Source organism: Folsomia candida, unplaced genomic scaffold, assembly GCF_002217175.1.
Source record: "Folsomia candida strain VU population unplaced genomic scaffold, ASM221717v1 Fcan01_Sc004, whole genome shotgun sequence".
Classification (NCBI taxonomy): Eukaryota; Metazoa; Arthropoda; class Collembola; order Entomobryomorpha; family Isotomidae; genus Folsomia; species Folsomia candida.
In genome coordinates this window covers 8251276-8268024 of record NW_019091196.1, presented here as the reverse complement: position 1 = coordinate 8268024, position 16749 = coordinate 8251276, and the positions used below count along the sequence as shown (strand labels likewise).

The following is a 16749-nucleotide window of genomic DNA, read 5'->3' as shown; positions in this document are numbered from 1 at the left end:
CGTAGACCTCCGTAAGTGTGGAGTGAAGCTCTTTGTTACATTTTAAACTTTTATAAAGGGGAAGTAGAGTAGGAACAAAATGGGGGAGCAGATAGGCTGTCACGAGCAAGAATCAATCTATTTACAATTTGTTAAAATTCTCCATCTCGAGAGAGAGAGAGAGAGAGAGAGCAAATAAAGCTCAAATCAGAAAAACTATAAAGGGAATTTCATACCAGAGATCAACTCAACTGGTTAACAGTGTGTAAGCGTCTTCCTGGTAAATCATCCAAGTTTGATAATAATGGAAATCCATAATCAGCCAAGGTCTCAACCATAAAATCAGAGATAACATAAACTGTGGTACATAAATAATGCCTGGTAATAAAATGTAAAGATTATTTATTTTGAGAACAAGGACATGAAAACAGAATCCCAGTCAATATTTTGTAACTACATATATATATTGCTTTTAATTAGATAAAGTAGAAAATGTTCTTTTATACTGTTATATTGTGTTTTATATATATAGATATTTATATGTGTAAGATTGTGGCCAGTGGTTCTTGACAAGCTTACAAATCACATTACAGGAAGTTTAATCAGAAGGAGATTAACATATATATATATAGTTATCTCTTAGAAATGGTCAATTATTATGTTGATGTTTTTTTACTATACACACGGCATATTATGGAAGGAAGTTGTAGTTATTACAAGGTGATGCTGTAAATTAATTAAAGCAGATGGTTGTCAAAAATCCGTCTGAATCCGCTACTAAGAGAAAAGAGAGAAAGTGATTAAACACGAATTATATCTACTAAATAACATAATGTGCACACAGTCATTCTACATTAATTATGATAATCTACATACCTACACGTGTATCACAAACAATTTATGAAAAGACGGACAAGACAACAATTACTTTTTCAAACTTGTGAATTTCAAAACCTGCATACTACCAATACCTAATTTTTGAACACCCTGTTACATATTTTCAAATTTAACAACGATAATGCAGTGCATAGAAAATATTGTAATTATTACTTATGCGTTATTAATCAGAGATAACAACGAGGAATGAAGGTGACCTGTTAACTTGGTTCACCTAAAATAGTTGACATCACTGAGGCTAATTAATGATTAATAGGAAAATTTTTCAAACGGTCGTCATCAAATATACGAACAGTGTAGGGCTGTGCTTGTTGCGGAAGCGGTGCAGGAGATTGTGTATTTTCAGATTGGACAGGGGGTGGTTCCACAGGCTGTTAAACAAGTTAATACATTTTTTTAATTTTAAAATTTAATAGAAAAGTGATGGGAATACTAAAAGTACATATATACGACACATGAAAAATTAAACTGGTAGTAATCACCAATTATAAAGATTGGCTGTGTGCATGCTTTGCTTCACCTAAGAAAATTGTGTTGGTTATTAAGTAACAAAAACTAAAATCAAAAGCTAAAGTTTATGGCGTTACCGTCTTTATTGGTAAAGCAATTGAACTGGAAAGCAAATAATAAGACATTACTAAATAATTTTGTGTAATAAAGAAACTAAAAGTAAATACAAGACAAAACATAATCCAACTCTTAAATTTTGACATGCTATAATGGCATGCAGCAGATTAAAATATATGACGCTATTGTTGATAATTGCTAAATAATGTAGAAGATGACGACAAAATGACCACCTTCTGATTTTGATTTTGTTGAGTCGCAGCTTGTGATTCAGCACCCGCTTCGTCACACGCGGAACAATACCACGAATAGTTACGCCGCCTGGGCGAGTACATGAGTGGAGGAGTTAAACACATGAAGTGATAATCTTGAGCGCATTTGTCACACCTACAAAAATTATAAAACGAGTTATTTTCAAATTCAAATGTATATACCAGTACCAAAATCCAATAAATTCAATGCATGTTGCTTTTGCTTACGTGACCATGTTCTTCTTTAAGTCTTCATTATTGCAGGCAAAACAGATGCGGTGATACTCGGAAGACGGAACTTTGGGAACAATGGGTGGTGCAGCAGTATTGTTGAGAGGAGGCACAATGACATGTTGTGCTGGTGCATAGTTAGCTGCTGCCATTCGAGGCGAATCTAAGCACGTGGTTGTGATTGTAGTATCATTAGCTTCGTAAATCAATTTAATGACATTTTGGCTCTCTTGCGTTGTGGGCGGATTTTGAACCCAGGACGACACTTGAGAAGAAGAATTTGTGCCCATCAATTCTCCATCCATAATAGGAGTTGATGTTGGGTTGATCATAAAGTTGTTCGATGGAGAAACCGTGCTGGAGACCGTTGTCGATGCAGGATTGCTGCTTGTGACAGGTGAATTTGAGTAAAATCCTGGCGAATATCCACTCACTGTAGCTGTAGTGGTGACCAATGGCGTATTTAATACACAGTCAATTAAATCGCTGGCGTTGACAGTTACAACGTCAGAACTACTGCAGTTAGAACCCATTGCATGACCTTTCATGAGTTCATCAGCATCCGTGTTATTATTCCATCCACTCTTTAGAGGTGCAACAAAACAAAAAATTCATGAGGACCACTTAAACAGGGACAATTATTAAATTGCTAAATTGTATAAGTAACTTACGCCCTGCATCAAAACGCCATCTGGTAAGGCTGGTCTCGAAATTCCGTTCATTTGCGCCTCGTCAATGGAGTAGCCATCGAATGCTCCACTAGCCACGGCATTGATTGTGGCGTCTTGATTTGCATTTGCCTGTATAGACAATGAAGCAGTGATCCTCTTCCGTTTCTTGGGGGGAATTGATGCATCCTTATCAGCATCTCCTAAGCCACCAATTCCAGCCGCAGAAGACTTTCGCCTCTTTGTCACTTTTGGTTTCCCATTCGTAAGGACAACTGGGCCTGGTTCGTCTCCTTTTTTTACTGCCACTGTAGCAGCAGCCATCATATTTTTTTGTAACTCTGCTAAAGACTTTTTCGGTTTTTTCGTTTTTCTTTGAAAGAAATTTGCCAGATCATTTCCACCACCACCTGCCCCACCACCTCCTTCTATGTTCAGTTGTGGTGACGAAAATGACGAAATTTGAGATTTGTCTGCTAATAAAGCCTTTCTCGATTTTTTTGGCTTTCTTTTGAACAAACTTACAAGATCGCTTCCACCACTACCAATATCTACCCCACTACTTCCTTCTATGCTCAGTTGTGGTGACGAAATTTGATGCTCATCTTTAATCTTGACCTTTTTGATTCGTTTCTTTTTGGCAATCACAACAGCAGCAGCGTTAGATGAGTCAACCGAAGGAAAATGTAAAAGTCCGGAAGTATCAACCTGAGCAACTGTAGTAGTTGAGTCCAACGTTGCCTTCTTTTTCATCTTAGGTGATGGTCCATTCTTTGGAGTTCGTGGCGTCTTTGGTACCTTGGCCACTTTTGGCGTTTTTTCTAATTTTATTGTCTTGGGTCGTTTCTTAGGAGTGGTGATGACGATAGGAGTTTCAAGAACAACAGGGTTGAGTTCCCCAGAAATAATGCTCAACTGTTCATCCTTTATTACTGGAGAAGCGACTAGGTCTTCGGTTTTTATTGATTTAGGTTTCCTGGGGGCTCGAGGTTTTTTCGGTTTGGGTGTACTCGCAATGGGGATGCTATTGCCGTCAACTGGAACATGAAGTGGTGGTGTATGTCCTTCAATCTGGGAGGTCGTGGAGAGGTGCTCATTTTGTTCGCTCTGCAGTTGTTTCTTTGTCTTTCTGGGTTTCTTTGGAGTAGTTTCAGCGCTACTGCTATTTAAATGTGACCCAGACGCATTGGACACTGGAGAAAACAGATTGGTGGAAGTAGAACTTTCACTTTTCCGTTTTCTTGGTTTGTTTACACTTCCATTGGTAAGGGGAGGAATTGCGCTTGCTGCTGGCGTTTCTACTTTAATCTGTGAAAAATAAGAATTATTATTTTCTTTATTTGTACTCACTTTTATTTTTTAACCAATGTTGCAAAAAATTAATAATGAATACAAGAATTAAATAATCAATTATGATATTCTTACCAGGTTATTTGTCAGCATGATGATACTAGAGTCTGGTTCTGGCACTTCGCATACAATTTTAAGATCTCCTTCCTTGGAATCTGTAGAATGTCGATACTTTCCAGGTTTTCGGATTTTAGTACGACCTCGCAAAGTTCTTGGAGCCTCGGTGTCAACTTCGGCCTCCTCTGCCTCCAATTCTTCTTCCCCACAATCTGAACACATCCTGAGGATAATGAGAACATGGAAATATTTTAATTTATTACAAATGATAGTCATGTTTAAGCAATACTTATTTCTAACACTTACCATCCACATAGCTTGGATCGTTTAGGCATTCTTGTAAGTGGTGGATCCAGACATTTCATATGGTATAACTTTTTACAATTATCACAACGGATAATCCACGGTTGCTCATCGGATTGGTCGCAAATCGAACATGTCTTGATGGCAAGACGCTCTAAAAATTTGGAAATTAAAAAATTATTAACAATTTAAATAATCTTGTGTTGTAAATATTTTCTCACCTGAAATGGTTTGAACAGGTGGAGAGAAGGAAGTACTGTTACTACTACTTTTCTTATTACTAGCGTTTTTATTGCTTCCGATTGATGTCTTTGCAGGGCTAAGTCTTCTATTAGAGTGGCTAGGACTTCGTCGCCGTTGTGGTGGTTCCTCAATTGCCGTCTTGGCTTCAATTCCTTGAAGAGAGGTGACGAGTTTTTTATTGCTTGGCGAACAAAGTGTCTTGAGAAGTGACGTGATACCAACTAAATTCTCCCTCATGGAGCCGGTATCCTCATCCATTAACTCATTATTGATAGATTGCATATCGTACGAATTCTGTAAATCAATCTGTTTATTGTTAAGCTGCTGATTTTCCTTCTCCAATTTTTCACACTGCTGAGTCAACCCTGCAATTCTGCATTCCCTATCAGCATAGTAGGCAGCATATTCGACGCTAAGTCCTGGTGGAATATTCCACTTTTTCTTGACACTTGTCGCAATTCGAGAATGCTTGTCCTCCAATTCCAATGATTTCACGTCTAATCCCATGAGTGTTGCCTTCCTCAGCATCGCCATTGCTGTTCCAGCAGATGTAGGAAGAATTCTTGGTTTCTTATTGCCCTCTTTCCAACTGGGAGGCAGAGTATCTGCCAAAGTGGGAAGAGGGGGGAGAAGGTTTGATGACAATGCGTTTAGATTGTTGGCAGTAAGAGGTACTGATGAAGAAGGGGAAGAATTTTTAGACATTTGAGTTGTATAAATATGCGCCTGTTTTATTGCCACTTTAAAACGAATCCTCTCAAGTTTTCGACGTATCCTGCTCTGGTTTTCTCGTTCTTGCGGAGTTATGTCAGTGGCTAATTTCTGCTCTTGCTTGATTCTCAACTGTTCTTGCAAAATGGAGAAACATTTTGATCTTCGTCTGTTAAAGTTAAACCCGAAACAATTAGCATGAAACTATTGAATATTTATATTTAATATGCATATGTATCAATATTAAGTACTAGTATTCATACTTTGAAGTTTCACGGTTTGTGTGTAACTTGCAAGCAGCATAGTAAGGATCAGCCTCCAATTCGCATCCAGGCAAAGCGTGTTGTATTGGATCCGACAATAGTCCATGCTTTTGAGCACTGCAATCGATCATTTAAAAATTAAATGAATTTAAAAAATTATAAGCTTTCTTTGTCCATTGTTTCTTACCAAGTTGCATGAAGATATGTTTTACACATCCCAGCATCACATGGTATGCAAATCCCACATCTGGCAAAGCGCGAGTCATCACAAAGCGAACATGGATGAGCACCCCACTTGGCGTATGGAATTTCAAACAAGCTGGGTACAAAATAAATGATTAGCTAATTGCATATATTTCGTTGCCAATCCCATGTCCCCATATAATATTAAATCTTTACTACTTACCTAGGAAGACCGGTATCAGTGATTATAACTGAATAATAATAAAATAGTTAAATCACTGTTTATTATTACAAGAAAAATCAGAAAGGTTGAAGTACGAACCTCCAGGAGTGTACAGGGCGCATACCAAGTGAACCCAACGTCCAGCGGTCGTTTCTTTGTACAGACCACCTGATGATAGTTTTCACAATAAAAATACGAAAATTCATTTCTTGAGGATTATGAAGTACACAGGAAAACTCGTGCTTCTTACCCTGCATAGGACAAAGTTCACAAGAAATGTTGGCTCTTGTACGACAACGACAAGCGTCACAAAACCAAGGTTCAGTTGAACAAGATGACCCTGTTCCACTAGATAGGCTTGAAATGTCACTCACACCATAACAAGCTAAATTGTACAGAAAATATTGTTTGTTAAATTTTAAATATAAAAATTTCTAGAAAAAAATAACAATTACCTTCGTGAACAGTTATTCCACAAGAATCGCATTCTACTATTTCGTTCATTTCATCGCTAGCTTTGCCCAAACACGCTGAGCATATTGGACTTCCCACCATAAGCTTGAATAAAAATTTGAATACAAATATTGCAATATTTGGAATGAAAAGTGTGTGTGTGTGTGTGCGTTACCTCTTTCCTGTTTTCCTTTTGTGACTTTTCAACACTTAACACCATCTCTGTAATAGTTCTTTGCCTGTCGACCACACCAGACTTTTTCTTTCTTTTAGCAGCAGCTTTGATCTTATCCTTTGACTTTGATCGGTCACCTTCATCTACACTCTTTCGTTTCTTGCTAGCACCACCTGCTCCCCCCTTTTTCCTTGGCTGACTGCTCTTGTCCCCAGCAGAAGAATCTTTCTTATTGGTCTTTGTTGGTTTTTTGCTTGATTTTCCTTCAGCATCGTCCTTTTTCCCTCCTCCACCTCCCCGTTTTTGACTATTAGCAACTCCAGCTTTCCGTGGACGTTTCCTTTTCCGACTTGTTTGAGGAGAAAATTCTGATTCGTTCAACTTTTTGAGAGTATCTCTAAGTGCGGAACGCTTTTGGACAGGGGACTGCGAATCAGTGTCATCTTCCGAGCTTTGCTCATCGCCGGCGCTGTCATCTTCTTCGTCGTCTTCGTCACTTCCCTCGTCTGAAGTATCCAGACTTTGACCTGTATATAAAGTGCGCATAAGTAAAACTAGGACTACCCATATGTAAATAAATTATACGTTATGTTATACTTACGAGGATCATTGTTTGCATCGTAAGAGACGTCATCTTCATCATCAGTATCTTCAACGTTACCATCCATGGAACCTTTTCCGGTTTCATCGTCATCATCATCATCAAGCTCCGATTCAATGGAGAGATCACTTTCGTTGTGATGTTTGTCTTCGGATACATCGAAATCAGGATCTTCGTCGGATCCAAGTTCTTGAATGTCTGCATTGAGTAAAGCGTCGACATTCTTGGGACGAATTTGTCGTTTTCCTGGAGCACTTGCTCTTGCAACTAATAAATTAAATACATACAATGAGTTAAATGTGAAACGGGGTTAATACAATCGATAAAAATAATTTTATGAGATTTTGCATAGCTTACGCATCGTTTGCAAAATAAAGTCGACCGGAATCCCATCGTGGTTAGCTGAATCTGAAGCCGGGGCCTCCTTCGATGCCTTCTTTGACATTTTACTTTTCGTTCTTTTGTTCAAATTCTCGCTTTGGACACCTTTTTGGATCTACTTCATTTCTCGAGTTGAAATTGGCCCTGTTGTAAGAAACATTTAGTAATTACATAAACGTTAAATATCATGGTTCACATTTTAGCATGGTGAATTCCGTGAGTTTAATATGTGCAACATACATATTTGTGTCGTGCACTTGCGTTCAATAAAACATCAACTCAACACTCGACAAAATTAGCAATTATAACCAAATTAACGTTAATTATGAAAATTATTAGTTCATACAACTAAAGCATGGTTATTATTCGCTCAGTTATACCTATTTAACCATTTTCAGGCACATCCGAGCTTCAAGGAGTCCGGATGTCAACCAAGGCCACGTGAGAATTTGTAAAGCCTAATATCTTTAAGTCTCTATATATTTTCCATAAAAGGAATCTCTAATAATTGTTTTCAAAGCACGTTTTGTACATATTTATAAAACTTCACCCAACTTCACTAAAACATATTCTTTGTAATCACTAAAATTATTGCACTACTACATATCAAATTCGCACTTTGCTGCTGTGCTGTGGCCCCGAACTTGAGTTGCATAATGAAATCAGCGAGTGTCTGCTGTTCTGTTCTTCTACTGTGTGGTACGAATGATGGACTATAGATACGATACGAAAAGTCGCAAAATGCCAAATTCGCAAAATCCCGTGTTCTATGCCTTCAATATTATCCACCCTTCAATGCAAAGAGTACGTACGTTTACTGACTCATGTTTTCAACTTTCTACACACTTGCATTTAAACAGGCTCTAATAACACGCTACCCTAACTCTTATTATTACAGCAAGAAACAACCTAAATACAATTTGGCATACAAGTCTTCCTCGTTCAATTCAAATTCTTGCCGAAAACTTGCAAATTCAAAGGATTTCAACATTTTATTATTTTAAAAACAATAACTGTCATATCATATTCAAGGTTGAAAACGTAAGACTATCCACAATCTAAGCATGCTAATAACTAGCAGTACCAAAAATATCACTTATCCCGGAACCACATCCTCGAACTAAATATGCTTTTGCATTATCATGTATTTTAAAATCACACCAATTCCCATGTATCATATACTTAGATTTACACAAACTGCTGATATCAACCAAGCCCTTCTTCCGGTCAGGGTCACGTAAAAGTAACTTTTTCACCTTCATCTATCCATCTCCTCACCAAGTATGCACAATCGTAACAACACAATTCAAACCATTACAAAATGCATCAAAAATTTGCAGAACTTCAATATGCAGACACACACCACCACGAAACAAAACCACCTTCAAGCGACACACTGTTCACTGATAGATAAGTATCAATCTTTGACCAGCAGCAGTAACACCTTTCAGTTTGCTTAACTTCTTGTTCTTAAATGAAACCTACACCACGAATTGATCTGTATTTTATTATTACACAAAGCAACAACTACCACTAAACTTATTCGCAAACAAGCAGACATCATCATACATATGAATAAACTCTTTTCCATTCCATTCTCTTGTCCTGCTAGACTATATTGTACACACTTTTTGGGCTGAGCTGAGCAGCAGTCAGTTGCTCACAGAGCCGACCGTACTAGTGGGTAAAGTAAATGTAAAAAAGTAATAACAAAAAGCAAGCAGGGCAAACCAAGCAAGCAAGCACCTCCACTTTCGTGAGAAACAAACAGCAACATTTTATCACATTACACCAAATGAGGAAACTCCTCTAATCGAAAGAAAGTACCGTGTCGACTCACCTGGACCGAGGAGGGGACAAAATACGGGAGTGGAGTGGTATTTCGAAATTTTATTTGTTAAAAAAGATGAGAATTTTGAAGTTCTGAGGTGGCTGAAAGTAGTGGCTGGCTGGCTGCGTGGTCCGCGAGACACTGAAAGCAACTCTCGCTTCTATTCTAACTGAACTCCATCATCCACTAGTGCCTGAGCTCGTCTCCTCCGCCCGAACTGACTCAACTCCTACCACTCGTGAGGCAAGAAGGAGGCAAGCCTGGAAATCCGCTTCTTCTTCTCACATTATTTGTCTCTCGACGAAAGGAAGGAATTGAAACCACCACTTTTCCCTGATGTAAATACAAACCAAGTTCGGAAATGTACGTATTGGTTTCTGGACTGGAGAGTGTATATCTAACTTGTCGGTGAGAAAACTTGCACCAAAACCAAGAAATCGGACCGATTTTGTTCAAGGAATAATATGATATGACACTGCTGCTGCTGGACTGGAGGTCTGCTGAGCAGGATGGATGGTGTGAGTCTGGTGGGGAAAGTAAGACGGTGTTTTGGTGAGACAAACCGTTTTTTTTTTTGTGGAATGGTTTTTCAATTTGAGAATATTTTTGGGTATAGTTGATGGATGATTTATGAAAATGTGTTGGCTGGGTTGTCTTATTTATTCAATTTTGAATTTTATATAGCATGAGGAACATTACAATTTACAAAACGAAGGGTACTACCCCCCTTAACATTGATTTGATTAGGTTGTCCAATGTATAGGTATTTAATGTAGGGACGTGGAAAGTAAATTGAACAAAGGAAGAATTGGGACCTTATTTCCTTTATCAATTCCAAATCAATCAACTGATTTTGATCAACTAAATATGTATCGATTTTCTAATGAATTTACTCTCATTTCAGTCAGTACAATCAAAATAAGTTGTGGATTATATATTTAGGTAATTAAATCTTTCATTCATCCATGTATAATAATATATGATTAATTTGATAATATATGTACAATACAAAGGTCTTTCTTGTAGATTTAACTATGTATATCGTCGTATCATCCGGAACTATATTGTACAATTTACGTACTAAATTTGACAAAAAATCATATATGTAATATGCACGTTTACTACTACAAGTCTAGTTAAATCATTAGGATTTTCGACCTCTGTTTATATTGATAATTTTACACACACACACAATGCACTAAATAATGTATTGAGAGTGACACACGATGCGAATAATAAAGCCTGAATGAGACTAAAGTAGATATTGAAGTAAAATTGACGTTGAGACAAAACTCTCTGATGATGGACAAAATCTAAACTACAATCCAATTTGTTGTAATAATCTTGCTTGTGATTGATGAATCATCAATGATGATAACTTTTGACTGTTTCTGTATTATTCGTCGATATTAGGCAGCACAGAGATTAATAATTTGTTTGGTTTATCTGGCGAATAGTGGATTTCTCATTTCAGAAGGCCTCCTTTCGGCAAAGAAATTTCTCAAAACGACGACTTGGCCAACAGCTATCACAAGTACAGCTACCGTCTCGCATACGGACCAGAGCAGGACCCTATTTTAAATATTACGTATTGAGTACAGAGTTATTATGACTGAAGAAATTATAATAGTTAACCTTTCGTTAAGATCCTCGGCTCGCTTTCTTCCTTGTGCTTCTCTTAGTCTGTGATGCGTCTGATAGTCCAAGACGCCATTTAAATTCTCGTGAATTTGTTGAGCAGAAGATTCCAACTGATAAATTACATCAAAAGAAACACACAAACGATGAGGAATGAACTTTTTAAATACAAACTGGTTATAATGTTAATAATAAGTACGCATGCAGGGCAAACCACACAATCAAATAATTCCGTGGTATACCTGGGTTACCTGCGTCAAAGCAGTGGCATGCTCCCCCAGTCCCGGAAGTGGAGCCTCATCTCCTATGAGCAAAATTAAAATTATTTAGCACGAATGTGGGATGAGATACATTATTCTCTTCAGCTTACCAACTTGTAGATCCAAATAGATTAGTTTGTGAGAGAAAGTAGAAAATTCGTTAGAGAAGCAGAATGTGAACACGCCAGAAACTGAAGGGACCCAGGTAAAAGTGTCGTATTGTTTCTTGACTTCTTTATAAATTATCTCTTTATTTGGTGCCTCTATCGATACGTCGACGTCATATTGTCCCCCTGTTACCACCTGTGCAAAGTGCAAACATGTTTTAACAATTTTTTTAACCCAATCAAATACAAATCCTAAATGAATATCAATTGCTCACTTGAAACTCAAAAGTACTAGAAACGTCTTTCTTAATATTCTCATGAAAACATTCTTTGGCATTGTCTGGAAGTTCAAAGGTCAGTTCCACTGAGGCAACCTCCAGAAAACTGGACCACGAGAGAAGCAACAAAACCAAGAACGACCACTGCATCATACTTCCGCTTATCATCCCTCCAACTCTGGCCCAAATCGATGTAGATGACATCCCTTCTACTCTCCAACGATGATAAGCACCACACCCACCAAAACACTCTAAACAACTACTAACTAATAAACAGCCGGTCACAAAAATTCAAGTTAAATATTGACTGTAGTGATGCTTTTGTGCGAGATATAACCGTGCCGGTGCCCCCACGTCGTCACATTCGTCTTCCTTCACCCTGACACGAAGTAAAGGACAGATATGAAATAATTTGAAAATAATTTCGAAATTTTGCACTGATTGAGTTATATTGAAAAATTGTGAATTTAAATTGCAAATTGACATGGGAAAGGTGACGTGTCTGCGGGATTAGCTTGGGATTTAAGTTACCACGACTTAAATCCACGTCTCTGGGGCAGAGTGACTTCCGTCCGTCGTCTCAATTTTCAAGTCTCAATTTTCCGCATCGTGTGAAATGAGATGAGATCAATGGATTCTCAAGATAACCTTACTTTATAATTGTTGCATTGAATTAATAAGAAGTTTGTTTAGACTCTAAACTTTAGAGCAATAACATAAATGCATACATCGAATGAATGCCAATTTCTTCTTTTGTTCTGCTAATCCTGAGACTGAATGTTCCTTGTCGTGAGTTCCATACAGATTATCCAGTGATATCTTACAATCACCTGGTCCCCCCAACGTAATTGGACATTTATCCATCATTCAAATGATGATAGGATCCTATTCCTACAAATATGTGTAAATTGATTATTTTTGCATAAAGTTACGCAATGTCTTCCGTTCCCCAATATTCGGACGAAATGAAATCCTACGAAAGTAGATCAAACAGTGAGAAATGTAACACAACACCGGCTGATTTAGGACAAATTCCATATTTTTTGATTTTCGTAACGAAAATTCCTTTCAGGATCGAAAAGAGTCGTCATTTATTGAAAGCGAGGTGATATTACAATAAATTGGTGGTATGAGATTAAATAAGACACATAAATTAACCCATTTAATCTAATACATACATTTTAATTACAGTTTATTGTATTCCTCGCTATGAAAATTAAACTCGAAAAGCTGAGCATCGGTTTTGACTTTTGACATTCTCGTGCAAGGCTGGCGACAACGACGACTCGTTCAGTAATAAAATTTGGTCGGCGAATCCTGCGTGTTCCCCCTGGACCGTCCCATTTTCAAAATAGTAATACATACATATAAATATATGTCTCTTAATTGCTGAAGCATTGAACTTTCGATATATGTTTGTTATTATTTTGAAGAAATGGCATTTCGATGGTCCTTCAACACATCCCAATGGGAACCAACATCTTCACAACTATCCCAGATTTCAAGATTGATTCAGGCCGAGGAGAAGGCCCGGATTGGACGCTTCTTATTTATGAGGTATTTTATAAGGGAAATGTTATGAGGAAAGTTTATGAGGTAATAGGTTCTTGTTTGTCAGGGAGTTTATGAAGTAAGTAATAGTTAGGTTACAAATTAGATTTATGAGATTATAAAAAATCTTCTTCAGTAATCACAGCCTTTTTCCAATTTTATGAGCGCCTCTGCAACTGTTGTCCCTTCTTCGTTTTCAATTTTCGCAATCTTTTTAGCCTAATTAATTAAAACAAATAGTAATTAAAACTTTACGATTCAGGTGGAGTACGCTATCCTAAATAATCAAATTGTTGTAATACCTTTTGGCTTAAGTCTGGATTCTTCCCAAACTTGTCCTCCTTCTCCATCTTGACTGCTTTGCGTTTTAGTTGATCAAACTTGAATGATTGGAACTCTAACTTTAGTCGAAGTAATTTATTTTCGTTCCGTAACTGCTCCAGTTCTTCATCTTTCGTGAGAGTAAGTACTTCCGGCAAATCACTGGGCGGGTCTAACCACTTCTGGTTCGATTGTTGTAAACCGTGTCTCAATTGAGGGATAAAATCTCGTAGCTTCTTATACGCTGTCTTACAACTGAATGAACAGATTGTCCCTATTTCTGTCCTTACAAACATTTTCATATGTCGAGCTATCCATTCTTGATCCGTTATGAAATCTGGCAGTTCAAATGACTCTTCCGGACAGAAAAAATATCCTTTTTCGTACAACCACCTGTCTGTGCATCCTTCCTCAGAACCAGAGACCATCAGCGCCCATTTTCTACGGGAAGTTTCAACGGCAAGAAGAGCAGTCATCCCAATGTAGACATCAACGATTTGGAATGTTTCTCCGTCTCTCCAAACATAACCATACAGCCGGAACTGACCTACGAAATTAAAAAATTCAACTGAAACTAGGAATTTTACTGGAAAATTTGGACTATGTTTACCTGGTCCTCTACTCCCCGAATTCACATATGCAATGTCTTCATTATCATCTTCCCCTGACGTGTAAGAGTAATTACTTTTGTGAATTTGACCTGTATTGATAATTCGCACATCCGGTATTATATATTCTGAAAGTGTAACTCTGCACTGTTGAAGTTTGTGAAGGCGCAAGCCGCTTGCATTCATTTTCGGATAGCCTGAACTTGTAGTACGTCCTCCAGCAGCTCTCATGTCACGGTACCGCTGCAAACTTTTTTGTGGTTCAGATAGTTCTGCAGCTGAAATTGTTGCGGTGTGTATTTTCTTATGAACATTCAGGTTGCTCACTGTCCCAAACTTCTTCTCACAAATGTCACAAACGTGATCCTGGCGACCTTTGTGCACTGTCTCAACATGCCGATCTCTATCAATTTTATACAAAAAAATTTTGTCGCATTCTGTACAATTGTATAGTTTGTCTTTATGTTCTTCCTTTAAGTGCACTAAACGTTGTTTCTTTGTTTCGAAAGTTTCAGAACAAAAGTCGCACTTGGTTTTTATTATTTTTCCTTCCTTATCTACGTGACTTGCACAGACTCCCTTACAGTGTAGATCCAGACGTGACTTCGTTTCAAACCCAGTACCACAACTGTCACAATGATACCTTGATTTCCCTTCATGTGTGGTTTCTGTATGTCTTTTTAAACTAGCCTTATTAAGAAGTATTGCACCACATATTCCACAGCTGTAACTAGTCGCGATAAGTGTTTTCAAAGGTTCCATTTTTTAAAACTTTCAATACAATTTAAAGAGCAACTGATGTTGGGAAAAAATGATTATTTTGTACGAGACGAGAACGTGATGGAAGAAAAGATGTGACTATTGGCCTCCCTCATTGCTCGATACTTTTTGATTGCTTGCTTGTTTACAAAAAAAACGTGTTTCAACTTGATTTAGAGTGAGATTATTTTTGATTATTTTAATTTCATGAGGGACGCCAAAACCTCACTCATTGGGCGAATACTTATCAGGAAACTTGTACAGTTGAAGACTGGAGTGCCCAATAATTTTATTAAGGTTCGCAATCCACATGTGGGGATTGGTCCAATCCGATAGGATAACCCTTAACATTTGCTAATTTTTTGTATCTTCAGCTAGGAAGAGATGATCACAATAAACCAATTTTAATCAGTCCAACCAATCTTGCTGATAAATTGGACGATGATGATAACGACGACTGTGATGTTACTAATAATGATGATAATGTGATATTTGACGAGTGCTCAAACGTTAACATAAGGAACCTTAATTTCAACGTGAGCCATCAGGGCTCATATGTCGTGCTGGCGTCCGATCCTTCAGCTACCCATGTCGGTATTGACGTTATGAATGTAGAAAAACCCGGGCGGATATCAGACACTGTTGACGAGTATTTTAGGTAATTAATAAGAGTTACAGAGTATGGCAACTAATTAGGATTGTTAATTTTATTGTGTACGTTCTACTTCAACAGATTAATGAATCGCCAATTCACAGAAAACGAGTGGCGTCAAATAAAAGGTTTAGATCTTCCGGGGAGTCTTTCTGATAAGAAAAAAATGATGAATTTTACACGATTTTGGTGCCTTAAAGAATCGTACGTTAAGGCAATTGGCGTAGGAATTGTGATTGATTTAAGAACCGTGGATTTCAATACAAAGACTGATTTATCATTTGAATCTGATGGCCCCAAGTTGGCGACCGACACTGTGGTCAAAGTTAATGGGTGTTTAGAAACAGAATGGTCATTTGAAGAACGATGCTTGGATGACGAAACTCATTTAGTTGCAGTGGCCAAGAAAATTCCCTCTAAAAACAAAGATATCGATTCTGACAAGAATGAATACATTCCTCCTGAATTTATTCCGGTTTCATTGGATTTCTTACTTGACAATATGACCCCTTTGCAACCGGAAGAATCAGTTGACACCGAGTGGGTGGAAGCATTTTTAAAAAAGAACAACAAAAAGTGAACTTTTGAGCATGAACAACTTACATAATTTTCTATTTTATTTACTTGAATTTAATTGACTAAATTATTTTTCATGTACTTATATTTGCGAATCATATTTTGTGTAACGCTTTATAATATAAACATCTCCAGCGTGTGTCCTTTTGGAAGAGATCCTAAAATAGGTGCTACGTTCCACTGTAATACGCACTTTAATTGTTTTGTTTTTTATTACACCTATGGTTAAAACCAGAAAATTAATAAACGTCTCTCTAGCTGGTGCTGTCCTTACAAAGCTTTGTGTCATTTGAGATATGCAAATGCATTTAATTTCATTCATTTTAATTTCAGTCTAGACGTTTATCGCCATCTGCAGCCAATTAATTACGCAGATCATCCAGTTTAATCAATCAATGAATTTTTAGCATGCATTATTGTCATTAAAACAATTTTGCTTGATCCTCTTTCATTTGTGTGCCATGCCATTTGTCAAGCATTCCAATTGTTTTTAACCACGTCACAATTGAATAATAAATGTACGAACGCACACACGCTCCAAAGAACAAACAAACCTTCACACTTAAAATATTTCCATTATGTATGCACTTCCTTTCAAATCGTCATAAATTCTCATATAAAATCGTTTGTAT

At 37.4% G+C, this 16749-nt stretch overlaps 3 protein-coding genes and 1 long non-coding RNA gene across 11 annotated transcripts; 2 read left to right on the top strand and 2 right to left on the bottom strand.

Annotated features, from left to right (window-relative positions):
* Nucleotides 1-354: 354 nt before the first annotated feature.
* LOC110848362 lies at nt 355-9525 on the bottom strand. Of its 4 annotated transcripts, XM_022095561.2 has the most exons (19): nt 9377-9525; nt 7513-7680; nt 7156-7422; nt 6555-7081; nt 6382-6484; nt 6177-6311; nt 6026-6094; nt 5927-5954; nt 5708-5839; nt 5521-5637; nt 4525-5426; nt 4307-4457; nt 4019-4223; nt 2597-3901; nt 1923-2509; nt 1677-1830; nt 1464-1488; nt 1359-1396; nt 1107-1247 (listed from the first exon to the last, which is right to left on the bottom strand). In XM_022095561.2, the coding sequence occupies exons 2-18, from the start codon at nt 7598-7600 to the stop codon at nt 1362-1364; spliced, it is 4830 nt and encodes a 1609-aa protein (XP_021951253.1). In that variant the 5' UTR covers nt 7601-7680; nt 9377-9525; the 3' UTR covers nt 1107-1247; nt 1359-1361. The 4 variants fall into 4 exon arrangements, with proteins under 4 accessions (XP_021951254.1, XP_021951249.1, XP_021951251.1 ...); XM_022095562.2 differs by lacking the exon at nt 1359-1396 and having other exon boundaries at nt 355-1247; XM_022095557.2 differs by lacking the exons at nt 1359-1396; nt 1464-1488 and having other exon boundaries at nt 355-1247; nt 9377-9523.
* On the top strand, nt 8839-10428 carry LOC118435466. Its single transcript, XR_004834769.1, has 2 exons — nt 8839-9413; nt 9558-10428. It is a non-coding gene; the product is annotated as an uncharacterized LOC118435466 (long non-coding RNA).
* LOC110848923 (transmembrane emp24 domain-containing protein 3) lies at nt 10009-12191 on the bottom strand. 2 transcript variants are annotated; one of them, XM_022096285.2, is made up of 5 exons: nt 11648-12191; nt 11376-11568; nt 11248-11309; nt 11003-11118; nt 10009-10939 (listed from the first exon to the last, which is right to left on the bottom strand). In XM_022096285.2, exons 1-5 carry the CDS (start codon nt 11852-11854, stop codon nt 10810-10812), a joined length of 708 nt encoding a protein of 235 aa, XP_021951977.1. In that variant the 5' UTR covers nt 11855-12191; the 3' UTR covers nt 10009-10809. The 2 variants fall into 2 exon arrangements, with proteins under 2 accessions (XP_021951977.1, XP_021951978.1); XM_022096286.2 differs by having other exon boundaries at nt 11257-11309; nt 11648-12190.
* Nucleotides 12192-12600: 409 nt separating this feature from the next.
* On the top strand, nt 12601-16394 carry LOC110849287 (L-aminoadipate-semialdehyde dehydrogenase-phosphopantetheinyl transferase). 4 transcript variants are annotated; one of them, XM_022096686.2, is made up of 6 exons: nt 12601-12755; nt 12842-13004; nt 13084-13207; nt 15102-15186; nt 15264-15547; nt 15623-16394. In XM_022096686.2, the coding sequence occupies exons 3-6, from the start codon at nt 13086-13088 to the stop codon at nt 16119-16121; spliced, it is 990 nt and encodes a 329-aa protein (XP_021952378.1). In that variant the 5' UTR covers nt 12601-12755; nt 12842-13004; nt 13084-13085; the 3' UTR covers nt 16122-16394. The 4 variants fall into 4 exon arrangements, with proteins under 4 accessions (XP_021952378.1, XP_021952380.1, XP_021952379.1 ...); XM_022096687.2 differs by having other exon boundaries at nt 12629-12777; XM_022096688.2 differs by lacking the exon at nt 15102-15186.
* The last annotated feature ends 355 nt before the right edge of the window (nt 16395-16749 follow it).